Below are 27,033 nucleotides of genomic sequence, written 5' to 3' on the forward strand. Positions count from 1 at the left end.
CAGCTAACATTAGGTGGTACCTAGGGATAGGGTGGAAGTCTGACTGGATGGTGCAGCCACTCCACAGCAGCTGAGGGGACCTCCTCATGGTCTCAGCACATTTAGTGCACTGGTTATATCAGAGCTGGAGCCTGTCCTGGCAGCCAGAGCCGGCAGCTTGGAGCCAGCTCCATCCTGGGAGCCGTGCACTGGGCACGTGGGAGCCCAAGGCCAGAGCACAGAGCCCAGGGCCTGGCTGTTGACAGGCACAGCTGGCTCCCACTGCTCCTGAGCCTGGCAGTGACAGGGGCACCTTGACACAGCATTTCACCTGCAGCCCTGTGGCAGAAGAAAAGCACAGTGTTCTCCAGCTTGCTCTCCAGCTGTGTGAGCTGCTTGCACCAGCTCCGCCGAAGGGTGTGGAAGGATGCTGCTGAGCACCTTAGAGAAAAGCAACAAAATTCTGCACACAAATTCTGTAAAGAAAATGTTTTATTTAAAGTGTTAAATACCATCACCAGAATGAGTTTGATTTACATTAGTTGGTGTTCATTACAGGCCTAATCTGCCCTTTTTTTTCCCCAACTGTAATTCCTTTTAACTTTTTAAAACGTACTATTTACAAGACAGCAGTGATCACTGGAATAGTACTATTTACATGACTAAACCATAAGTAGAATTGCAGACGTGTGAAAATTAAAAAAAATACATTAATTTTTTTAAAATAAATACTGCATAATGACAATTATGTACAAACCTTCCATGCGTCATGTCTTTGATTTTAAAATTTGAAATAATTTATAGAGGACTATGCATACAAGAATGTGTGAGCACATCTCACAGTGTCAGGAAAATGGTTATGTATTTCTGTTTAATATCCTAGGGGATATTGTAGACTGCATGTTAGTAGTATTTATTTGCTGCTGGTAGACAGGTGTCTAAATTATTTCAATAAATATAATTTTACCAGTCTGTCTATTAACTTAACAATAATCCATTATATAAACTCTGCAGACAAGACACAATCTCATTTTCTATGATATTGCACAAAGTAAAAGGCATTATAAGTGATACTGTTATTACCTTTTCCCTCTTATGAGGCATATACAATTTGTAAATGGGAAACTTCAACAGATTTTCAAATAAAATCAGAATAATTCTGTGTGGCCATAAAGGTAAATGTAACATACTTCAAAAATTATTGCAAGATTTCAATATTAAACCTTAAGTAGGTATTAAAGGCATACAAAGACCCAGGAAAAAGAAAAAAAGAAAAGGATATTTTGTTATTAAACGTTAGCCAGTTACATTCCCTTTAAATAACAAAACTTAATGAAAAGCTTGAACTTGCAGCACCACCCAATGGTAGTTACTGTCTGCTACAAAAGCCAGGGTTCTGAAGATCCATTACCTACAGCGAGGTTCTGGCAATGGTGTCAAATAGCTGACAGAGTGGTACTGAGAAGTTTTCTTTAAGGCTATTTTACCAACCAAAGACTGATACTTTCCAGACTGATATTATCTAATTATGTCTTTTGCAATGCAAATGCAATTTATGAAAATTGAACTTTACAGCAGAAGAACTGTATGGATTTGTAGGCTTTGTTGCTTCTGTTATTTCAAAAATGTAGCAATCAATTTGGTTTAGTGCAAATAAAAGTGCTTAAATTAGTTTCCTAAAAATCAATCAGGTACTTAATTTTTCCTCTTTCCAAAAACCTTCAAGAAATAATAGTTCAGTCTTTGAATGAAAGATGCTGGTGCTGAACACAAATTTATTGAAGACATCTTACAATGGCCACATGATTCCAGTATTTTGCTGTAGAATTCAATTTGAAGGTGAGAAAAAATGAAAATAAGTTACCATGCACTGTACAATAAATTGCAAAAGTTCAAATATCTTCTTTATCAAATACATGCTGAATTACATTAATGTACTCCCAAGCCATGTTGCAAAATCCTTTTCAACATGCTTGAAAAAAAGTAAGCTCTCAAACAATATTTTTCTCAAATAATTCAGAAATGCAGAACAATCTGCAACCCTGAACCAAATATGGGGCATAAGACAGTAATAAGTCAAAAGGTAGCCATTTTAGAATATGCTGATCATCCTGGGAGGTAGAGGGGGAAAAGAGCAAAAGGAAGAAGGGAGATTGGGAGGAGAGATAGAGAAAGAAGGAGGTAAAAGAAGTGTACAATTTGCACATTATGTTGAACTTTACAAGGCTTGTACCTTTTACATTTAAATAAATTTAATATATTACACTTATTTCTTGTCACATAAACAGAATTTTAAATATTTGCTAGAAATTATTTTTTTATTTTTAATATAAGTCTGCAAAAACACAGACCATGACTGGTTTAAAGAATGATAAACATGGTATGTCTTTGTATCACCCTGTTGCATTCTCTTCCCTTTAAAACCATGCACTAGTGAAATTTATCTTTAAAAATAATATAAACTGTTGAAAATGGCTGATTTATTCTTTTTTTTTTTTTGCAAGTTGCAGCCCCAAGAAAATAATTTAAGTGTTCAGCTAAATCTGTGTCCATGCAAAAAAGTTTCTTAATTTCATACAGTACAGTATATCCACAGAACTTTATTTTTCAGAGAGTCCATCATGTCTGGGGTTTCACCATGTGAACAGCTGGAGGTATGAAGCCCACCACTTTAAGTCTTGAACCTTTTCAATATGAAGAGTTTTCAGATCTCAAGCAACTGCTGCAAGTGCCAGTTGACTTCTCCATCATCCTTAGATTCTTCTTTTCTTCCAATGTCTGCTAATCCACTGACTTGTAACGTGGCTCCATGGGAGGGTAACTCCGTTTCTGTGGCATAACCAAACTTTAGGAGGGGAGGGCAGATAAATAAAGAAAAGGGAGCAACAAAACAGATATGCCATTGAAAAGGACTTTTGTTGCATGAAACAGATTGACTTTTTTTAGTTTAGTCCATGGCTTCAGATTGGACCAAAACTGAGTCCCTGAACTCCAAACCTATCAGTTCTTCATGATTTCAGTCCATCACCTGAGGGCCTTCCGTAGGGCACAATGTGTGCAACTTCCTTGAGAACACAGGATCGCGTTGCAGCCCTAGAAACAGGCTCAGAAGACACAACATTAAGCATGCAGTGTTACCAGGGTTTGCGACCTGTAATTTTATTTTTTTGTAACGCTGGTTGCTATGACAACAGTTTCACAGCTGCTATGAGCGAGCATACGAAGGTCCTGTTGAACTTTCAAGAGATGATTGGGAAGCTCTTCTAGTGAGAGGAGCTAAGGTTGGGTCTACTAGGGAAGAAGGAGGGAAAAGTTTGAACCACCCAATCACCATGTTGGACAGGTCCAGTTCATCTAAAAGTATCTGTGCCACTCCCATAAAGGATTTGTGATCCATACGTCCATAGTCTCCCCAAACAATTATCTGTTAGGTAAAGAAACACAAGAAAATAGAAAAAAATTAGTGAAAATGTCAAAAGCTTTAATCTGATTTGTCAAAAATGTCTGGTTGTTTAATTACAGTAAAGAATGAAATATCCAACTGCTGCCATAGTTTAGTTCTGTGTATCCTAATCATGATGCAGTGACAGCAATGATCTGGGCACAAACAACAGGTATCCACGATACCAGGGAAAGCCCAGTGAGAGGAGCCCATTCATACAGCAGAAGCAAAATAATCTATAACTCACTTTTGCTCCCTTCTACTTGCATACTCAGTTTCTACTGGCATAAATAGCTATTACTGTTGTGTTTATCTGCTCAGCAAGTATATAAAATATGAGCATTTACTGCCAAATGAAACCTGAAAGAAGTTTGAAACTCATTCAGTGAAAACTGTACAGGTGACATTTTCAGGTTCAGAGGAATATTTATGCAAATTACCTGTAAAACTTTCCCTTGGGGACTTTCTTCAAATGATAGAAGTTGCTGATAAAGTGGTTCCAGCGTTTTTCTTGCTACCTTTGTTTTCTTTTTGGCTATGCAGACTCCATTTTCTAATAGATACACCTTTACATATGGTGCTTAGAAGAATAAAATAGAGAACAGCAGGTAAAGAAGAAGTCTAGTTTTTTTTGTGTAACACACACACTTTCTATCACCATATAAAAATTTGCTTTTAAAGGATATATAACTTACAAGAAGAAATATCCACAAGCAATATTAACAATTATTCCCATAAAAAGCATCCATGCATTTTCTTTACCGTTCTCTTTGGGTGTATTTTTTTCTTGACTTCTTTTTGTATGTCTCTTTTACCATGAAACAATTCAGATTTTGACCTGAACAAATCAAGTATTCCTATATATAGCATCCCTATACTATACAATATGCAAAATAGGCCTATTAAGTAAATGCAAGACTTGCAATGACTTTGGTGAAATCTGGATCAATGCTCCAAATTGTTAATAATTTAAAATTATCTACAAGGTGAAAATCAGTGAAGAAAGGACTCTGACACAATTTCTATTTTGGCAGAAGAGCTTGCTAAAAATATCATTATATTGTCCTTTTTACATAGTGTTACAGGACATCAGATTATAAAATAAGGAGTAAGTATCAAATATTGGTCTACTTTTTGAGTAGATACCTATTCCACATCTCTTAATTCCCTCTTCATTCCTGAGACTCCTATATAAAATCTTCAGTATATACTTTTCTTCCTACCCCATAACTAAGGATGCCTTTGCTATTACCAAAAATACTTTGAGGTCTTCTGGCAGCCTGATTTTTAATTTCCTCCTGAACTAGGGCTGATTTCTGATTTCAATACAATATGAATTTCAGTACACAACATTATAACCTACTGGGACTTGAACTTGTTAAGAGTTGGCAAAGCTGAACAGAAAAGCCACAGACCTTTTTGGTAGAATGCCATTCTCAGAATCATAGAATATACTGAATTGAAAGGGACCCATTAGGATCATCAAGTCCAAGCCCTGGCCCTGTGCTAAGATTGTTACTAAGGTTTTTCTTCCTTACCTGGCAGTGTCTTTGAACCTGGTTTTACAACAAGGCCACGGGCTCGGATTATTTCTACTTCCAGTTGTCCTTTCTTATCCACCATTCCCACCTGAATATCTCCTAGATAACAAAAAGAAATCCCAGCATTGTAATTCAGAACTACTTTAATATATGAAATGTTGAAAAAATTTCTAGGATGAATATGTGGTGACTTTTATCACCTGTTTTCCATCAATAAGTATGATCTGGATTTTAACACTACTATGTAATTTAATGTTTACCCTCTTCACTGCTGTTTATGTTAGTAAACAATTTAAAACCTCTGCAATAACACCTTCTCTCCCATCTTCCATGCCTCTATTATTTCAAATTAATTTCTATTTCGTAAGAGTTTCATATTAAAAAAAAAGGCAGCGAGGGAATTAATACAAAGCAGCTCTGTAAAACTGCTTGAAATCTCTTCACCATCCCTGTAGTTAAAGACAAATTATTAAAAGATAACTTGTGAATATACAAGCCTCTAAACACAATAATAACAAACATTTTGCACCTAAATTACCAATTGTTATACAATATTATCCAAGTGATTCAGAGAAAAGTTTGGTGTCATTAGCCCCATTTTAAAGATGGAAAACTGAAGAAGAGGTAAAAGGCTGACTTTTTCAAAGCAACTTTCTACTTTTGCATGTCTTCATAAGCATCCACAATTACATTCAACTTTGGCTGAGGTTACAGCTTTGGTCTTAACTGAGTTGTTCAAAACCACAAGAGAAATCCATATTTAAAGGGACTCTACATATATTTTATGTTCTAATTACCTGACCAAATAGAATATTTCCTATCTAGAGGGCATAAACACTTACCCATTGATGGCGTTGCCAATGTTTGTCGTCCTACAAGCTGGGCAGGACCAAGTCCATCCAGAAAATCACTGAACTGGCTGTCTGCAGCCAACCTCACACCAGGGAAGATCAAACTAGATATAATATTGAAAAAGAAACCAAACAAAAATACACTTAAATTTGCCCTTTGTTTGTTTGTGGTTTTATTTATTTGTTTGGTTTTTTGTTTTGTTTTGGCTTGGGTTTGTTTTTTGTTTTCTAGATGTTTTCTACTTAATGTTTGTGGGTTTGGTACTACTGTAAGGAACTTACAAAACAATTACTGTAATTTTTGAAATCCCACAGTGTTCAACAAGCAGCAATTTAGCCTCCAGCATATAAACAAACAGGTAAAGAAAGCACTCCCCTCAATAATTTCCAAATTTTTATTCTTCCATAATGTTCTCCTTTTCTAATGCATTAAAGACCATTGTTAATTAGTGCTGATATGAGACCAGTTCATTAAGATACTAACACACACCCTTACCCATGATTTAGTTACATGAAGGTTACATTGCTCACACTTCTCAGTTACTGAGAATTCAATGGTTAAATATCAAATGTATGCAGTGAAAGGAAGACATTAGACCAAATACTGGTTGCTATTTTCAAAATCGCCATTCATTCAAAATATTTTGTAGAAGATGTCATTGAGAATGACGTCTATTCAATAATAGAACTGAAATCCCTTGTGGCAAATGACCAAAGTAACTTAAAATTAAAATGCTTGCCATAAATTATCTGTTACCCATTACAGAGCAACAAGAACTAATGAAATTTGTAATGACCTATCATTAAGAAATGTCCATTTCAAATGCATATAGTGCACCAACTTGGAAACACAATATATATTGTGCAGCACAGATGGATTGTCCAGTGCTGTGAACACCACTAATAAATCAACCCTCAATAAGACTTCTCGAGGCAATGTCTTAGATACATCACTCGGAAGCTTTAACTTGGGCTTTTATGATGCTATGATAACCATGATACATTACAGACTTGTACTGCTGCCCAGATAATTTCTTCAGGTTAAAAGTAGCAGAATCTTTGAAAAACTCTTGAGCCCAGTGACCTGGAAATGCTCTGGAAATGCTTTGCTCTGCATAGCACTGACATATGCCAGGAGTTTTTGGAAGAGAACTTATCCATATCTGTGTTTTACTTGGTGTACTGCACCTGCTTCCCCTCCTGACACACGTCATGATGATGATCTGACCTCCGACATGCCCTTCTCATGGCACAGCAGAAATGATCCTCCTCCTTCCTGCACCAACACTGGGAGACTCTTTTCAGTTACAGGGGAAGACTTAGGCTTAGTCCATCAATGACACTGGCTTGTGAAGGGAATTCTGACTGAATAGGACCTACACACTCACTGTGCTTCTCTCTAACAACCAGTTTCATGGAGAAACGTCCCCCAGCTTCATGGAGAAACGTCAGGAAACCACAGGTGTAAATGCCGCTTACTTTCCCTCAGAGCTGTAGCTGTTCATGCTCCCATCCGTTGACTCCCGGCTCGCCTGGCGAGTCATCCAGTTCCTCATCTCCACGGCCAGCCCCGTCTCCGTGCTCCTCTGGACAGTGCTCCGCAGCTTCTTGCCCCCTGCTTCTGTTGGAGACAAAAGAGAAGCCCCCATGGCACTGTGCTGCCGCAGCTGGGCAGCTGTGCACACCCCTGCACCATGTGGAACAGACAGTCAGAGCCACAAATTAATGACCTGTAACAAAGCTTCCATTTAAAATGCATCAGTTTTTTAGTAACAGGAAAACAGCATCATAAATATCTTTACAGGATCTTAGTTCTGTCACCACATGCTTTCCAAGGTCAGACAACACAAGTCTGCCCATGGGGGTTAACCAGATTTAAACAATCCATAGTCTAGCATGTTTAAAATATATTTTCCCTGGATGAATAAATCCCTCTTAGGAATTAAATTAAAATGTTACCATGATGTCAAAACCTGAAGAGAAATGTTGTAATTCAGATGGGTTATTGTTTGAAAAGCATTTGGTCATTATCTCCTAAATCAAGTTACAGATATCCATCAGTGAGGATAGTAAACTAAAAATCAAGAAGCCTTCCCATGCCTTCTTCTCCAATGATTAGCTGATAAATTTAAATTTATATTTGAAATATACAGTATTTATATGCACAATAAGAAACCTTATCACCTTCAAGAATAACATCTTTTTCTATCTATTTGCATAGTTTAATTTTACTTAGACAAGGGAAAAAATACTCAAACAATATAATAGCATTTTAGTGTAGGAATTTTGATCAAGACCTCAACTGGATAAAATGAGTAGAAATGAAGCCTCAGTTTTTCTTTCATGAATAAGACAGATGGTCCATGTAATTTCTGATTTTAAATGCTGTTTCTTGCACTGGGACAAGGAATTCTGCATACTTATTTCTTTTAATCTGTTCTATGCACCTCTGAGTGCAGCACGGTTTTGTGTAATATACTGATATTATAAAAGAGAAAAAAAGTTTAAAACACTACAATAATAACAATTCTTAAATACTGATACAATGAGGGCCAAGTAATATCCAATATCTTATGACATCAATGGACTCAACTTCCTTGTGCAGTTATTTGTAGCATCTGTTACCCTTTACACCTTCTCTGCCTTGTCATGTTCTAGAGGTCAGAAGAACTTCTGGACCTGTGAGGATGGGCAAGCATTAGGGATTTGAAAAACGAAATGAGCAAAAGGAGGAGATTGTCCTGGGATGAGGACTATCACACCTCAGGGGGAATGTGGGAGCACAGGAACTGGCTTAGAGTAAGAGGATCCGCACCCTTGGACAGGGAATGGGAGAGAGACCACAATTTCCAGTGTCACTGTCCTACAGGCTGCAGTGTGGGTTGAAGTCTCCCAGGCCCCTCAGTCAGGAGGAATATTAGGTCAATAAAGAACATGGGAAATGTAGTGATGTGGGAACTAGACACCAAAAATACCTTGAAAACCACTGCCTCCTTGTCAAGAAAGATTAATAACTCTGCAATATTTAGCAGCAAGTGAGACATTTGTACAGCAGTATCATGAGTGGTTCAAATAATATTGCTTATTAAAAGTCTTCTATGTATTCCTTAAGACCATCACTTTGAAACAGTACATACAGATAGTAACAATAATAGAAGTAAAAATTTTCCTCTAGAATTTCAGCTACACAAATGAATTCAGTACACAGGAGAGTGAAAAAATAAATTTTATTGCATCAAAATTAATTCTAAAAATGCCTATCATCTTACATCATGTTACCTGATGTAAGAAATGCAAATAAAAAAGGCACCAGGCTACTACAACATACAAAAATGAAGGTCAGAAATCAAGAATTTCATTTCTTTTGGGTTGTATCATTCCAAGTGCCTGCTGGTTTATTATTTATATTCAGCTAATGAAAGCTGGCATCTGACTTCCAATAGTGGTCCAGAGCTGTTCTAAAATACAAGCACTCATTTCAAAGAAATATTCCCACAAACTGCCAGGAAAATATCGTGCTGTAGTTTTGTAGAAAAGGTACACTGCATCACAGTAACATGTGAAAAGCATACAACTCTGAAGCCCCACAGGACATTACTCCTCTGTTCTAAGAACTCTTTAGATGAGTAAGCATTAATTTTCATTCAGCCTCATTGAATGATGGTCATTCTCAATTCATTATTGTAAAATGAAGCCCCTAATGCAAATTCAAAAGAACATCTCCATCTTGCATGATTCTTCAGTATCTTCAGACATCTTTCAAAGATTTGGGAGTTTGAGAGAAATATATGTTAGATTATGTAATATGTGAAGGAGTGTATAGTAACTTTTATTAATTTGTAAGGCAGATTTTTTTTCTGAACTAGAATTTTAAGCCTGTATGTCTTCATTGTAGAAGAACAGAATAAAAAAATGAACATAACCATTGCACATCAATTGACTGAGAAATTAAGGCAGAACTCATGCAACTGCCAATCCAGTCTTCATAGAGACATGTGTTTACAGCATCCCTCTAAACCTTAATTTAAAGCAGTTTTACTTTCCCACATTCATTTTAACTGAAATAAGTGGTGTGGTTCATATGACAACAGGCACACAAAGATACAACTTTGATACAGCATGAAAGTTAGATGTGTAGTATATCCAACTTTTGTATATGTACAAGTGGTAAACAGTAATTATTTTGACCTTGACGTGGAATTTAAGGAGGGCTGAAAGGAAGTTATGTGAATAACTATTTCCTAATTTTCAATAGAAACAGGCAGTGCTCTTGAAAGGTCTCAAAGAGAAAGATCTGACCTTTCATCAATAAATAATCCTACAATTCCTCAAACAATTTAAAAGCAAAGATAGTGTTTTTGTCATCCATACTTCATGTTTCATAAATTCAGCATTAAAAAATTAAAAAGGTTTCAAACAGCAATGAAACCACAAAGTAGCTGCTCAGCTTAAAGAAATAGCCTTTGGTGCCAGACTTCCAAGCTGTAGCTGGTAGAGCATCTGATTGAAGATCATATCACTCAACTAAAGCCAAACTGTTTTCCTCATTCCTGCCTGGAAACTGAAACCTCTTCACTTGTGCTAATTCAACTACTGATGTAGCTGCATTCCATACTGGACCCAAATCAAAAGGAACAAACAAAAAATATGATCTAAAGTTGTTCTTTTTCTTTCAAGACAGATAACTTTGGAAAAGATATTTATCAAGACAAAACATACAGCTGAATGAATCCAACAAAGGCAATACTAACCTCTAGCTACACAAGTAACTTGGGTACTTGAGTACCACTCACTCAGAAATAACTATCTAACTGGTGTCACTGCAAAAGTGAGGGTTGGTTTTATAATCCTAAAGTATATATACTAATACCACTCGTGTTATGCATGCTGTTTTAATCTTAACAAATGAAAAGATACGGAAGTGAGAGCTTAGAAGTGTACTTTGTTTTTATGTTGCTGAGTACTTACAATCAAAATCATTTTACTTATCATTTCCTAAACTCTAAAAAATAACATTGAAAATGTTCTCCAAATTACTATAAGCTAATTGCCCTAGCAAAAAGAAATTTCTCTCAAGTCCCCCAACAAAATATGGAATATATTATCTGAAAAACACTAGCTCAGATTCTCGAAGCCATATCATAAGGAGTGGAATAAATTACCACAAATAATTGCACTGGTATTTATGAAAGCACACTCATTCTTACAGTTAATCACACTGGTAATTTAACTAATATGGTTGCTGCAAATAGACTCTGCAGGCCACATTTTCTAAGTTATGCACAGAATTATTTGTTCCCACAACTTGGAGTGCAAATCACTTACAAATTAGGGATGCAAAACTACTGATACAATCTTCAACAGCAGATGAGAAGTCAAAAGCTGCAGTGAATGCAGCAGATTACCTTCCATCATCTGGGATCCAGCCAGATGAAATCCGCTGCTGGTGGTGAGAGTGAGAGCTCTCAGCTTGCTCTCGGCAGGAGCTTCCTACAACTGCTCCCCAGCAGGCACAGAGCCACGAGAAGAGAAGGCACAGGCACAGGCAGGCTGGCTATGCCAGTCCCCAGCTGGTATGTGATCTCTTGGTAGGACTTGTAGGGGGTACAGAGCAGCTGTGGCTTCAGAAACACACTGAAGTGCTTGAGGTGGCTCTTCACTGCTTTCCCCACCTCATCAGAAAAGCTGCATAAAAACTCCTTCAGCATTGTCATCTCAACTCAAGAGTTAGATCCACAAAGAGAATAAGCTGCCTTTAAGTGCCCATTTTTTAAGACTAAAATTATTTACAAACCTAGTTACCCGCTCCAGATATGTTAACAACTGGCTAGATAAAAGATAGTCTAAGAAAATGTGAACCAGTGGAAATGTGGACCAGTTATGTCCCAAGAAAAGGCGGACAGGGTAGGTCTCAAATTCCCTTGCAGCTGCACAGCTCTGTTTCTGGAGTGGCCCAAGTTTTGTTTGCACTGAAGAAGGCATTTAGCTCTTGTTGAAGCTCTAGGAAGCACAGCCAAGTTATTTTTTTCTCTGTGTTACCCACAGACCCCAAGCAGAAGACACAGTTTAGAATCTATTAATTTAAGCAAGATTTGGGCAACACAGATTCCATTGCCACTTGAGTTTGAGCTCATTTCACTGATTCTCTTAGGCCAGTGCTAACAATCAGTTAATGAAATTTTGGGTTACAGTCCTTCCAATGAATATTTTCACAGTGCATGCTGTCAGCACTTCTGAAACCCAAAGAGAATTTCAGAGCCAGGGGAAACTGTTATCGGGGCTTTTTCTTACTTGTAAGGAAGAAAGGAAGATCTGCATTCTAGTTCCTGCTTCCATGAGTATCTGAATGTCAAATACTGATAAATTGTGACTGGGACAGGAATGGACTGCACTGATATGCCCAAAGAAGAGTTGCCTTCAGCAAGAAAGCACTTCAGGATGGGAGCAGCCAGGTTTGGAAGGTGTGAGAGTCTGGGCTGTGAGTGTCAGTCTGCCCCATGCATTTTTAGATTTCTTAGGAGGCCTCATTAGTTTTTCATTTTTGGTCAAGAAACACTTTTTCACTCTTGTCCTACTCTTTTTTTTTCTTCCTCTGGCCATAATGGAGGCATGGTTAATCAAGACAGCACCTAAGAAAATGTAAAAGATAGAACTGAATTAAATAATCAACAATAATCAACTGCAAAACTGTTGCTTGCACTTCTGGTCAAAGGCTGGTATAGAAGACTTGGCATGCCATTCTTGATGAATTTCCTACAGGACCCAAGAGGCATCATGAATCTCATTTGTTCCTGGCCAGACTGCAGCATCCTTTGCCTGCATTCTGCTTCCCTGCCATGGCAAGGCTGGTCGTATGTTCAGCCAACTCTGTGCCTTGGTGTGGCCATGTGATGTGAAGTCAGTTTGCCACGTGGCTTCTGAGCAATGCTGTGGTTTAAGGCAAGGATCTGCTCTTTATTCTCTCCCACATCTTAATTACATCTGCCACTGTAATTTCACTGTTGCTCTGATGCCCATTCTCCAGTCTTAACTGTTCCTTCAGAATTGTTAAGAGCATCAGAAAAGAGAAACTGGTTTTGTGTGTGGCACCCATCACTTTAGGATCTTCAACTCATGGTTTTATGTTCCCAAAAAGGTTTTTGAAATATTTTTACAGGACTGAACTGTAAACAAAGAGCTGTTTTCCTGCATGCATTAAGTACAATAAGTACTTAATGTTCATAAAACTTTACTAACCCCAGCATTATTATTCAGAATCACATGCTACACATAAAAAGCAGGAATAACCATCTTGAACACCCAATGGTTTGTTTTCAAGTACCAGTGCTAAGTAACACTCCTGGTAATCCCAAGAAAGTATATAGAGCATCAGAATCATTGTATATATATACAGTACATACAGCACAGAGGTCTGATGCTTGGCCATTCCCTTGACAAAGAATTTACCCCTGATAAGAGAGGCTGTCCCAGGGAATCAAAACTAATTAACCACAGCTGTAATGAAGAGAACAGTTAGTGCTGATGTAATTCCCACTTCTCTTTTGGTTATCTGACTGGTTATACAACAACAAACAGGCTATGCAGGTCTGGCTGGATCTTTGTTTTTCAGGTGCTGATTACAGATCTTGACAGTGAGATGCAGATCAAGAATAGAACTACACACAGACACTCAGGCCCTTCCAGCACCACTGCAGAGGTCTCTGTTACTGATAAGGCCCTCAGTTTTCTAGGTGTGGTCTGAGGATTTACCTGCCAAAAGCCATTTACCTGCTGCAAACCTGAACACAGAGATAAGACAACAAAAAGCACATGTCTTTGTAGCCCACAGCTGTATCTACCATGTGACAAGTGACCTGAATGAACAGATCCTCAAGAGCCCTCAGTTAGACCAGTTATGATCTCCACACAGATAAATGTTCTTATCATTCAAATGTAATAGGTCTATAATCATCTGTACATATTTTGTGCATGTGTCAGAATGGTAGCATTCTATATCCACTTTGTACATCCTGTACAACAATCTATATATATACATATATATATATACACACACATATACATACATTACATATATATACATATACATACATATACATTATATATATATACACATTATATAAATATATATATATATAATGTAACTACAAAAAGTGCAAAGCAGTGGAAAATCAGTCTCATCCCCAATCTATTAAAATCCTGAAAAACAAAGAAAGTAACTTTGTGGAATTACATTCTAATTTTGTATACAATTTATATAAGGAATATAGATGTACAACTAGATAGGTGTACATCTTCACCACAGGAACTCTTTACATCCAGTCTCTGATTTTGCCAATGACAAAGGATGACCATCCAAAGTAAATAGAAACCATTCTGCAGTTTTAAGAGGTAAATGATTTTTATGTTTACATGGACACTCAATTTTCTGGATGTATACCATTCTTATGTATATTTTAATAACTATTATTTCATGCAGTGTCAAAAGCAGATTAAAAATGCTTAAGCAGCAAAGAGTACATTTATTGAGGAGCTTAGAATTGCTTTTTTTTTTTGCATTATATGAAGTGAGAGATACTTTCTAAATTTGGAATAATGGCAGTAACACTATTCTTTATCTCAACCTCTATTATATCTATTGTAGCAAGGGTCATTGCATACACTATCAGACAGATCTGGGCAGAATTTTTGAATGATGTAGCAAATGTGTTGAAACAATTCAACACCCTCTATTAAGGCTTAATGAGGTAGATGGTGCCAAGAACTTGGATGGCTACTGAGATTACACAAATTAGAAACAGCTCTTCCTCCATTTCTTTGTCTAAGATGAATAATGATCCTATGCAAATACCATTATTTAAATAACCACAGTTCACAAAAAAAGGGAGCAAATTTCACACTGAAATGACCTATTTTCAAACTACTGCTCTTAAACATTTACCTCTCCAAACTGAAACAATGACAACACATTGCATTGTTCTTCTGACCACATTCTTGACATTGACATTGAAAAATGAAAATTACAGCACATAGATAGGAGATGGGTGTTTACACATTTATGTAGGCACCACCAGAGATGCAACCTGTCATACACTGTAGCTCCACTGCTGCTGCTACAGCCACATCCGAGTTACCTGGCAGCTATTCAGGTACAGGCTGCAGTGTAACCAGCAGCGCAGAAGAGAAACACAACTATTAGAGAAATACAGCTTTAAAAATCTACTGGGCATTTCTAACTCAGTTTTAAGTATGTTGTGCTTTGAATGCCAATCTTTCTGCAGTTTCTTCCACTTTTCCCTTAGTTTTCCAGAACACATACGATTTTTTTGTCACGCTCTTTGCTTTGCCAGCAACAGAATAGTTTTTTCTATGCTTATTTTTTAAAGGTCTTATCAATTTTGGCATCTACAGCCACTTCATCAGTACAGTACCTGAGTATAACTGGTAAAAACACTTGTGACTTGCTTGAAATGCCTGCTATACTGCCTACACCCTTGAACTCAGCCCATGGAGCTGCAGAAATGGGACAGACCGACCACCATGATGGAAAGGCTGACCCAAGACAGCCTCTGAACTGTGCCCTAACAGCAAACAGAAAAAATAATTAACTATAAAATTAAATGTCATGCAGATTCTTACGAACAATAATTATTGCATATTCAGAGTGCTTTTTATCCTCCAAGATGAGTGACCCCACCATTGCATGCAATGTGCAGCAGACAATCTCTGGTGTGTTAGCATCAATCGAGGCAAGATCTTTAAAGGTTCATCTCTTACAGGATAACCTGTCACAGGGCATTATACCCTTCTTTCATATCCTTCCTTGGCTCTGCCTATGAACATTCCACATAAACAAGGTTATCTTTACCACCAAGGCTAAAATGTAGGCCAATTCCCCCAAGATGATGTAGTTATTTTCGTTTTCTTCATAGCCTGATACTCCTATATTACTTTATTCTTTTTAAGATGGTAATTTTAAAGGATAACTACTTAATCTGCAGAATTCTCTTCACTTTAGTAATTACTGTGCTAATGAATTTATTGTTACTACTTCCCCCATTTTCTATTTCTGGTCAAATTATTGTCTGCTTGTTATTGTCTACTGGGACCTCCAGAGGGACACTGTGATCTGGCGGTCTAACCACAGGAACAGAATCCAGGAACTGCTGAGTTTTATTCCAGCTGTACCAATGTGCAGTGATTAATCAGTGAGAAATGCCACTGAAGCCATTACCAGTGCTCAACTGAGCAGCTCTGTGTACCTTTAAATAAAGTCCTGAGTCTTCATTCAGGGGCAGCACTCCTGCTGACACCTATGTGGGATCCAACAACCCCTCCAGCAAGTTTCCCAGCTAATTATCAGCCCGATGACAGGAGAGTAAAATGTGCTTCTATTCCTACTGAACTCCTGCAGCAACACTCAGATACTTCTTTCAGTGGACATCAATATGCAAAACTGTAACGTAACTTCTCCTCAGCTAACACAACTAACTTTTGCTATTTTTGGCATGATTGTCTTGGACTGAAGAACATTCTCTGGCTTTTTTTTTTTAATTGCCTTTTGTTTTTCTAACATACTGGGAAACGAAGATGCTTTCCAGTTCTTTCTGAATTAATTTATGTCTTAAATTATCATAAATTATCTCTTGAATTGTCTTCAGCACCTGCAAAGCATTTGGCTTTCCCCTTCAATCTCATAGCTTCACTACCACCCAAAAACTTCAGCAAAGGAAGATATTAAATTGAAATATACTCCCTTTTGGTGGGCATTGTTCTGCATACAGACCTTGCCATAACCAGCTGCACTCCTGGCAATGTGCTATTTAACTGTTTATTACAACACCTCAGTGTAAATGCAAATCAGAAGTGAAGTATAAAAAGGAAATCATAGTGAAAATTTATTACAGTAAACAATACACAGTGTAATTTGAGGAAGCACCAAGTTACCAGTCCCACTCACAAAAACAGACATAGGCCTTCTAGTGATCACATCATGTGACCTGAGCCTCTCTTTTCTCTGCACGTTGGATAACTCTACTTCTTCTCCAGTAAGCCTCTTGTACATAAGAATTCATTTGCTCAGTTGTTCACAGGAAAGTTTAGTGCACTCATGCACTACTTGTAAATATAGCATGTGCATGAGACTTTGCACCATGACTACACAGACATCTAAAAGGATGTCACATACATTTATAGTGGAAATTGTCTTATCGTTTGACAGTCACAAAATTTCTTTAACTTCAACAAAGCCAAGATTTCAGAAAAAATATGAATGCCTCGAGAGCATTCATACAGATACTGATTGGTACTCTGTTCCCATACCTCTTCAACAATTTCCATGTAATAAATTGCATTTCCATGTAATTCCAAGTCTGTTCTAAGTGGTATTTGACACCAATTCTCACTTCAGTACACAGGCCACACATTTTATCATTAGTGAATCTAATAAAATAAAATGCAAAAGACATCTCTTTAAAATCCTTGATACTTTGACAACATAAATTTCTGGCACCATGTTAATCCTGTGTGTATACATGCAGAAATGCCAGGAAGAAATGGATAATACAAGGAATTTTTTGCTAACACCTTTTACTAGATATGGTTAAGAATAATAAACTCCTAAATAATGAATGTGCATAAACTTGAAGGATTCATCTCAACTGATCAGCAGGTAAGAAATGCTATTTTAAATAGCAGCTCCCTGTACTGCAAACCAGGCCAACCAGGGCAAGTTTAAGCCTAGCCATGACAAATTCCCCTGTACTCTGCATTGGTGAGGCCACACTTCGAGTGCTGTGTTCATTTTCCGGTCCTCCAAGGACACTGAGATGCTGGAGGGTGTCCAGAGAAAGGCAACAATGCTCTAAAAACCAGATCTTATGAGAAATAGCTGAGGGAGCTGGGCTTGTTTAGCCTGGAGGAGACTCAGGGGGACCTCATCACTCTCTACAAGCACCTGACAGGAGGTTGTAGTGAGGTGAGCTTCAGTCTCTTCTGCCATGCCTGCAGTGAGAGGATGAGAGAAAATGGCCTTAAACTGAGACAGAGGAGATTCAGATTAGATACTAGAAACAAAAATTCACTGTTGGGGTGGTCAGGCATTGGAATGGGTTGCCCAAGGAGATGGTGGAGTCACCACCCCTGGAGGTGTTCAAGAGGTGTCTGGATCTGGCTCTGGGTGATGGGGTTTAGGGGTTGCAGTGACAGTGCTGGGTGGGCAGCTGGACCGCATGTTCTTGAAGGCCCCTTCCAACCTTGATGATTCTGTGATTCAAATTCATGGCTGCCAAAACCAGCAAACAGCAGCTTTCCACAGCCCACTTCTTCCGTACACCACAGCTTGGATGCCAGGGCTTAAGAGATCTCCTCCTTTAATCAGCCGACACGTAAAGGGATCTTCTTAATCATCAGGTTCAAAAATAGCTACAAAAATTATTAACTTGTTGTATTGAGTTACTTGCTAATAAATTACTTCTGAACCTGACAGTACTCATATTCTTTCATACCAAGAGATACACCTCTGGACCAGTATATCTACTTCAGCAGTTAAGAAAAAGAGTCTTCAAGAGAGTATCTCAAATAAATGCCTCAACAGGTATTTTCTAGATTTTTCTATTTGTATTAAAAATATGACTGAGTGTGAAATGTAAAAAAAAAAAAAAGAAGAAAAAGAAAAGCACCCTTGTAAGAGGTTATCTTTTTTTTTGCAGAAATAACTACATCACATGCAGAAATAACTACATCACTAGGACAGTTAACTTATGAAGTGGGTCTGACATCTTTTTCAGATGAAACTGTAAAAGAACATTTGTATGTGAACATAGGAGTATGTACCACAACCACTTTAATTACATTTCATTAATATAATTGTATAAACACTCATAAGACAACAAATTCCGATTTGAGTGCAGAGATGACCTGCCATCCAGAGAACACATCAGTTTTTTCTTTCTAATCCCACTGAGAACACTTGGGAAATGATCTTTGCTGTCATGCCTGCCATTCCCTCTGTAACCTGGTATGTCTAAACTGAGGTAGAAGAAACTCAAATCCATAAAACTGCATAGCAGTTCCATTTCTATTTTTTTTATGGGAATTAATGAAATGCATTTTCAAGTGTAGCCTACATCTAAATGGGATCTGATAACACAAATCAACACAATATGTGACATGTTCATCATTATACAATCTTTTAACACTTCTCTTTGAATAATTTGCCAGCACAAAATAAATAAATCATTACAATTATCCTTAAATTTACAGATATTTCTCTACTGACTTTCATGCACTTCATATTTCTTTGAACCAGTGAACAGTTTTAAGCAAACACAGATTCCACCAAGGAATAAATTAAATGCTTCCTAGAGAAGTAAAGAAAACCAAGCAGAACAAAACAAATCAATACTCTGATTTCACACAGGATTAATGCAATTATTGTATCTAAAAATCAGGACTGAAAAGAAAAAGCTTCAGGAATGATAAAGAAAAATAATCTTCAAAGAATACCTACATATTTAGTTTAGGATAATTTATGATATTTTCGGTGTGTGCTTTCAGCCATAGTGTTTATTAGCACATCAATAGTATTAAAAATGCCATCTGAAGCCTACCCTGCAGTCTACTGGCAATATTTTGCAGTTCACTTCATTGTTCAAGGCAGGGAGCAGATGAGAGTACTGAAGGACAGCAGAGTTTGCCCCAGGGGGAAGCCACTTCTCTTCGACTGAAAGTGGCAGGCTGGCCAGCCCCAGAGTAAGAACAAGGAAAAGGTGAGGGACTATGTCTTGGGATTCAATCAGAATTGAGAGGTGCTTTGGAGAAAAAAAATCAGAGACCATCGCACATGAGAAGATAAATCAAAACACACAAAGACAGACATTACCCACTGAACTCAGCCTGAAATGTGGAAGGTGGTAAATGAACATGCAGATATTTTAAACAGATCATGAATAGTGTACACACAGAGCTGAAACATGTTTGCACAGCAGCACTGGACATTGGTTTCTCTGTTTTATAGTGTTCAAATCTATTGAAGGTGCAATTTGCTCCATTAGTCTTAATGAAATTAAAAATCTTGAATTAGTTCTGATAAAAGAGGGAAATCCCATCAGTTCATTCTATACATAAACATATTTAAACACAACAGATTACTTTCTTTATGAAACCAGTATACTCAAAACAAACTTATGAAATACAAGTTCCATCCTGGACACAGTTTGGTGCCATGCATAACTATGAATGTACATTTGCACATTCCAAATAGCAAGTCTTTTTGGGGGCCATGGCTACACAAAAAATGCACTGCATTTCTCCTGTTAGCCTTCCACCCACACTGCTGCCTCTAAGGAAAGGGTACTTGGGGCCAGAATGTAATTGCTCAACTCTGGTTCTATACAAATTCTGTTGTAATAACAGACAAGGGGTATCTGAACAAGCTCACAGATTGTCAGAAAAGCACCCGCGAGGAAGTGTGGTTTGTTTTTCGTATGAATGAGCAGAAAATGGAAAGAATGGAAAGACCCTCTATCCTTTATTTCTCCCCCCAACATAACTAAACTTCAGCTAGCAACTTCATTCCCAATGTGACGATAAACATCATCCGTTAAATCCCACCTCACTCTCCAGCTACAAGCACGGTGGTACAAATCTCTCTCTCAGCCCAAGCCACTCTCCATCACTCGCGTCCCCCATCCAGCTCCTCGCCCAGCCGAACCCCGGCCCTTCCCGGCGGGCGGCCGCCGCCGAGCCCGGCCCGTCCCCGGAGTGGCCCGGAGCGCCCGCGGTCCCCGCGCACACCTGCGGCCACCATGCCCCGGCCCCTCACCTCTGTCCTCCTCCTCCAGGGAGTTCATGCAGGGAAAGTAGACCGCCAGTGCCTCGAAGGAGGCGGAGAGGCTGCTCCGGCTCTGCGACCGCTGCATGGCGCGCCCGCCGGCCGCCGTCTGCCGGCCCATCTTGGCCGAGCGGCACCCGCCTTTGGCGCGGTACAAGAAGCGCGGCGTCTTGGCGGCGGGGGCTGAGGGCGGCGGGGAGCGCTGGGCGGGCTGCGCGCCGCGGAGCTGGGCTCTGCCCCGCTGTGCCCGGCTCTGCCCCGCTGTGCCCGGCTCTGCCCCGCTGTGGCCGGCTCTGCCCTGCTCTGCCCCGCTCTGCCCCGCTGCCGCCGCCGCTGCTCTCGGCGGGGCGGGCCGCCGCAGCCGGCACGGGGCCGCCTACCAGCGGGGCGAGCAGTCAGCCGGCGGTGCAGGGCTCCGGGGCGGGCAGAGCTGGACGGCGCCGTCGTGCGAGACTCGCGGGCGGGACGGCCCGGCCGCGGCGGCTGTAAATACCGAGCGCGCCGGAGGCAGGACCGGGGCACGGCGCCGGCCGGTAGCGGCGGGACGTCCCGCAGGCACCGCCCGCAGACTTTGTTCTCCGCCCGGTTCCCGCCGGGCTGGCGAGCGGCCCCAGCGCGGCAGCAGGCGGGAGGGGCGCGGCGGGGCCGGCCGGGGCTCGCAGGGATGCTGGAGGCGGGGGGAGGCCGTAGAAGGGGCGGCCCCGTGGCTCGGCACGGAGCGGGGAACGCAGCTGCGGCCCCGGCGGGGAGTGGGGCTGGTCAGCGCTGCCCCCACTCCCGGCCGGCAGGACACACCTGCCGCCTACGGGCGAGAGTCTTCTCGGGTGGGGTCTGTAAAAGAGGGAACGAACCACTGGACCAGAGAAAGACTGAGCTGGGAAGGGGTCCCTGGGTCATGAGGCAGGGTCACTAGGGCCAGCTGCCCTGACTGGGGGCCAGACGGCTTTGAGTATCTCCAAGGATGGAAACTCAGCCTCCCTGGGAAACCGCTCATCAATGCTCACTCACCCTCACAATGAAAAACTGCTGATGTTCAGCGTGAGGCTTCTGTGCTCACTGAGCTTGTGCTCATTGCTTCTGTCAGTGGCCCAGCATCTCTTGAGGAGCTGGCCCTGCAAGCCACAGGCAAATCCTTCATCTCTTCTCCACTTTAAGCCAAGCTGTATTTCTCTAAAGCACATCTGCCTCCTTAGCAAACATTAGTGTACCTTTTCTAAAGTCAGTCCTTAGAGGATTTGCTTATAGCTACATCACATAATTTTGGGGCTTTTATCCAGTCTTACTTCCATATCTTCCTCAACACTATTAAATGTTACCTTTTTTTCTTTTATCCTGTATGTTACATTGAGTATATAGCAATTGGCAAACTTTTCTCTAAACTGCTAAGAAAATAAAGCACTGGACATGATTAAAAAGAGGTACTAGCTACTGTACCAATCTTTTGAAGCATCAGCAACTTATTCCACCATAGTTCATGACAGTGCAAAAGTGCTATCAAACCTTGCACATGGTAGTTGTTTCCTTACAGGCCCTTTGAACAGTAATGACAGTAAATGCAGGGCTTGGGGTGCACTCAGTTTACTGTCAAATAAAAAAAGAATTATCTCAAAATAATGGTTAAATATAATGTCTAGGGTTTGATCTAACAAATTTTGCAGACAGAATGATGGTTTGAACTGAAACTCTTCATGACGAAAGTGTGTAGAGTGAAGTACACTTCACACCCCTCTCATGTGATTTCCTTGAGCTGATATTGGAAAGGATAATAATAAGACATTAAAACCAGCCAACACTATCACTTATATACTTTGCTGAGGAATGAAAACTAGTTGGAACTTTAGCATTCAGGGATGGAACCATCATCACTCAATCTACAGCAAAGCAGTGAGTTTTTACAGCTATTTTTATCATTTGCCCAATAACTTGATTTCTAGATAACTTATAATACACTAAAGCATGTTTCATGTAACATCTTAGGAACTTATTTTAGAAGAACATAAATCCCTTTTTTCCTCTTTACTGGCTATAAAAGATGCCCAGGGCAGCTTCTCTAGGCTCTGACATCTTTTAGATGTCTCATTCAGGTCATGTTCCAAAATGTGTGTTTAGCTGCTCATCATGTTTCTCTGGCCACATGCCCAATTTTGTCCCCTCCCTGTGATGTTTTTCAGATTAACAAGAAGGTGAGCTGCCAAGAGCAGCAGACACCTCTCTGGTATGCCACAGGCAGGCCCACAGGCACTCCATGATGGCAGAGACCTGCCAAGGTCTGTGGAGGACACCTGGTCAGCCTGCAGTACCTCTTCCCCTAAAATCACCCTTTGCATTACATCCCTTTAAAGTATTTTCAAGTGGTAGAGTGAGCTTTTCCTGTTTACACTTCACTCTAAAAAGACATTACTGAAATACTATAAAGCAAACAACTCTAAAAGAAAGTGTAATGGTAGTAATAATAATAAATGTCTAATATACAAAATCATATAATTGGCAAAACCCAATAAAATGTGTTGAAATAATTGCTAAAGATATTTTTAAAAGACTTGGTGACTATAGAATTTTCTATCTATAAACATTAAAGCTGACAAAATAACTTCCTTCAGCATTTTTATGAATGTAAGATTTGGCAGAAAAGTAAATGTCCATTAAATAATAATTCATGACTGCTTTTGAGAAGTTGGATAATAAAAATGAGTTAATGTTCATTACATTTCAGATGAAGTACTGGTTACTTTCACAAAAACAGTTGAATAAAACTGAAAAGACATTGAGAATGAAGAGAAAGGCAAAACAACAGTTGGGTGACTTGGAGATAGATAAATATAAATATATTAAATATAAAATCTAAATAAACTCTAGAATACATATTCAAAAAAGAGCAACTGATTTGGAACATCTGTTTCATCTACTTTCACTCACATTTATAAATATTCTTGTGTAAGCACTCCCCTTAGAAGTGTCTCTTGTAGAAGAAATAATACCTGCTTGGAAGCCAGGAGGCTTCTAAGCCATTAACAACAAATTGACATTTTTGCTAATATTGTCAATATAAAAAACCTGTTGCTGTCATTGATAAAATCAGCCTATACCAAGAAAAGCACTTTAAAACCTCAACCATCTGTAGTCAATTACTAATTACCCCAAAGAGACATTGGGATATTAGGCACCTATGCAAAAAAATCCGTAACAAAACACTGGATCACCATCCTATCCAAGCTTCCTCAATATGCTTCTGTCCTAATTTTCTTTCTTTAAAATAAATGTTTAAATTGAGAATGAAAATAGACACAAAGAACTGAGGTGAGAAATCCATATTCTCATCCAAATCCTCATGGTATTTGAGGAGGCTGTCCTCAGTTTCTAATGATTGCATTATACAAATAATCTAATTGATGGCAATCTAGACACATCCTGAACTGCAGAAAACAAGTTTACTACCCTGGCATTGACAACATCCCCCAGCTGTTTTGCTGATTGTTTAAATTTTAACTGACACTCATTGATTTGCTTCACCAGGTAGAAGTGAATAAAATTCCTGTTAAAGGAACAGCACCGGAATTCCCATGTCAATGCTAAATATTAAGACAAAGCAAGAGACTCCCAGGTATTCTATTTTTTTAACATTTTCATAGTTTGCTGAAAGAAACTATGTTGTGGGAATCCAGGTCAAACAGAACAAGGTCAAACACCTTCTATAAATGTATGTACTGTCCTAAAGAAATGCTATTTGTAGGGTTGGATTTATTATCAAATATTTTGGTGGCTCATCTAAAGAACTGTGGAAGCAATTGCTTACTAGTTGTGTTCCCTGAAAATTACTTAAAGATGAAGTTGTGGCACTGGATATTTGGTGTCAACCTACTCTAAATACAGCCAGCCAATAATAGAATTCTAAATTTAATAAATGTACCTTTCTCTTTTTATGTAGATATGCCATGTGAGGTAATTTAAAAAGTAGCATGGAAGTTAATGTATTCCCCATGCTTTTCCATGTTTCATCTGTAACTGGGTGTATTTCAGCAAGTTTGCTTCAAGTAAACACTAATTATTAGACTTAAAATGGGGATGCTTCAGAAAAATAATGATTTGATGATTCCTTCATGAAACCGTAACTTTTATCAAGGACAGAAAAATCAAAAGGAAAAATTAAATTTCTTCACTTCCCATTTCTACTTCTATGTACTGAACCCACAGGTCATAATTCCCTGGAATGAAGAATTCAATAATTTTTATGGCAATTATTATTTTATTATTGCCTATATTATGGATTAATTCCTAAAGCCTGCTTCAGCTTCTGAACACAAGATAAAAGCACACATTGCCATAAAAGAGTTCTTAAGCCCTTGTGCACATTTTGGAGAGGATTCTCCAGGGCAGTCACTATGGAAGGGTGATCTAAAGTTTCTCCTTTAACGTGCAATTAAGGAAGGTATCCTGGGAATGGGACTAGAAAGGAATTATTGACTTCTCTTTGTCACCTCTTCTGTCAAGCATTGCCCACAGACTTCTTTTGTTGGCTACAGAAGGGATTTATTTTGTTCATGATTGTCTTCAAAAAGAACCAATTCAGCGGCTGAGCTTTATATGCTGGTTAATTAACTTGTACCACACCTATCAACTATTAGGCATAACATATTAAAATTGTAATTCAAACTCTTAATGAATTCCCACTTATAAGAAATCTTTGTGCAACATGTCACTACAACAAGGGCAAACTGCTTCCTCTTAAAACAGGAGGGAGAATCCCCCACACCTCCCACACTGTGTTTTGTTTCACTGAGTTTTTGTCTCCTCTCATGCCTCACTCTTCACTAATCAGAGACAGCCAACATGAGACAGAGAAGAAATACTTGACAAGGACCTTAAAAAGAGTTAACTGAATTGTCTCCCACTCCAAAAAATAACTCAGTTTGAAAACCCAGCATTTATCTAATTCTAGGAAGACACAAAAGGAAAAATAAATACCAGTATTGGTTGGAGGAAATGTTATTCTCCAACTGAGTCTCCAATTATTCAAGTAATTTCCAGTAATTTGTGCAGATTAAGTATCACTGGAATATACAACTGCTATTATTACTGAATTGAACCTTTTTTTCCTTTGTGTAAAGCTAAAACAATACACAGAAAAGATCATTAAAAACACAGCCCAGTTAGTGTAAAACAGGGCTTATGTATAAAAACTTGTAACATGTAGTAACAAGCTGCTATTGTCTATAATTTGCTAAATGTTAGGACTGTGCTGGCTGCCCTCATTCCCTACAGAGACAGCCAAGTGCCAACTCCAGCCCAGCACTTTGAAAGGGCAGATTCCAGAAATCTACAAGATCCTTCACAAAGTAATGGCTGCTTTTACTGAATCCTGTCTTATAAAAATTCACTGTTCTTGACTTAGTATTTTTTTGATCATGATCAAAGAATCATAGAATGGTTTAGGTTGAAAGGGACAGTTAAAACTCATGTAGTCCAATGCTCTTGTGATGAGCAGGGACACCTTCCACTACACCAGGTTGCTCAGAGCTCCATCCAGCCTGATCTTGAATGTTTCCAGGGTTGAGACATCTACCTGTTCCAGAGTTTTACCACAATTGTTATAAAAACACTTTTCCTTATATCTTATCTAAACCTACCCTCATTTGGTTTAAAACCATTACCCCTTGTCCTGTCACAACAGACCATGATAAATAGTTGTCCCTGACTCGTCATGACCTTTGTCATGAACTCCATCCCAGGGCAATAGCTCCCATGCAGCATTGACCTTCAGTGGTCTCCTACTCTTCTTAAACTTTCATGATATAACAATAATTCCTATGTTATTTCTACATCTAGCAGTTAGCTATAAGTTTTCTAAATTCTGCTTTATTTAAGTCATACATTTGGGTTTTTCTGAGCATCCCCTTCTAAGCAGTCCCAGAGAATGCAGGTACACTTTTCTGTCTGCTTACATGGTAACAGTAAATTTTTCCATTCTCCCACTTCTTTGGCATTTTCTACTGTAAGGTCAACTCCACCCCAAATATCAAGCTAGGTACACAGTACAGATTTATACCAAAATAGCTTTGCTGACTGACACAGCTGTTCGGGGAGAATTCCCTAGTTGTTAGTGCAAGTGCAGTTATATCAGCAAAACAGGATTCTCCTAGAACTGCTTGTTTTGCATGCCCACCTTAGGACTCATTTACAGGTACACAATTCCAGCATTCCTGCATGGGAATAGTGGTTCCGCTGATCCCATCACCTTAACAGTCTCTGCCAATGGGACTCTACCTTCAAGTAATTCAGCCTGTGTGGAGATAATTTCAAAGTCTTGCACATTTTCAAAGGATACAGATTTGAAGAGCTGAAAGAAATTACTTTCACTACATCTCTTTCAAACACTCAACAAATTTCAGTTTC

At 39.0% G+C, this 27,033-nt stretch overlaps 1 protein-coding gene across 30 annotated transcripts in view; it reads right to left on the reverse strand.

The window, feature by feature from the left end:
- Positions 1-453: 453 nt before the first annotated feature.
- Positions 454-27,033, reverse strand: part of RIMS2 (regulating synaptic membrane exocytosis 2) — a 444,895-nt gene continuing 418,315 nt past the window's right edge. For 29 of the 30 annotated variants that reach the window (XM_066564735.1, XM_066564614.1, XM_066564744.1 and 26 more), the window contains 5 exons: positions 7,293-7,434; positions 5,805-5,917; positions 4,960-5,061; positions 3,862-4,001; positions 454-3,403 (listed from right to left, as the gene is read on the reverse strand). In XM_066564735.1, coding sequence (XP_066420832.1) covers positions 3,185-3,403; positions 3,862-4,001; positions 4,960-5,061; positions 5,805-5,917; positions 7,293-7,434 — 716 coding nt within the window. In that variant the 3' untranslated portion in view covers positions 454-3,184. Of the gene's footprint in view, positions 3,404-3,861; positions 4,002-4,959; positions 5,062-5,804; positions 5,918-7,292; positions 7,435-20,634; positions 20,765-27,033 lie in introns of those variants that run through there. The other variant, XM_066564725.1, reaches the window with a different exon arrangement.

Source organism: Molothrus aeneus, chromosome 1 (genome assembly GCF_037042795.1).
Source record: "Molothrus aeneus isolate 106 chromosome 1, BPBGC_Maene_1.0, whole genome shotgun sequence".
In the NCBI taxonomy this organism is placed as follows: Eukaryota; Metazoa; Chordata; class Aves; order Passeriformes; family Icteridae; genus Molothrus; species Molothrus aeneus.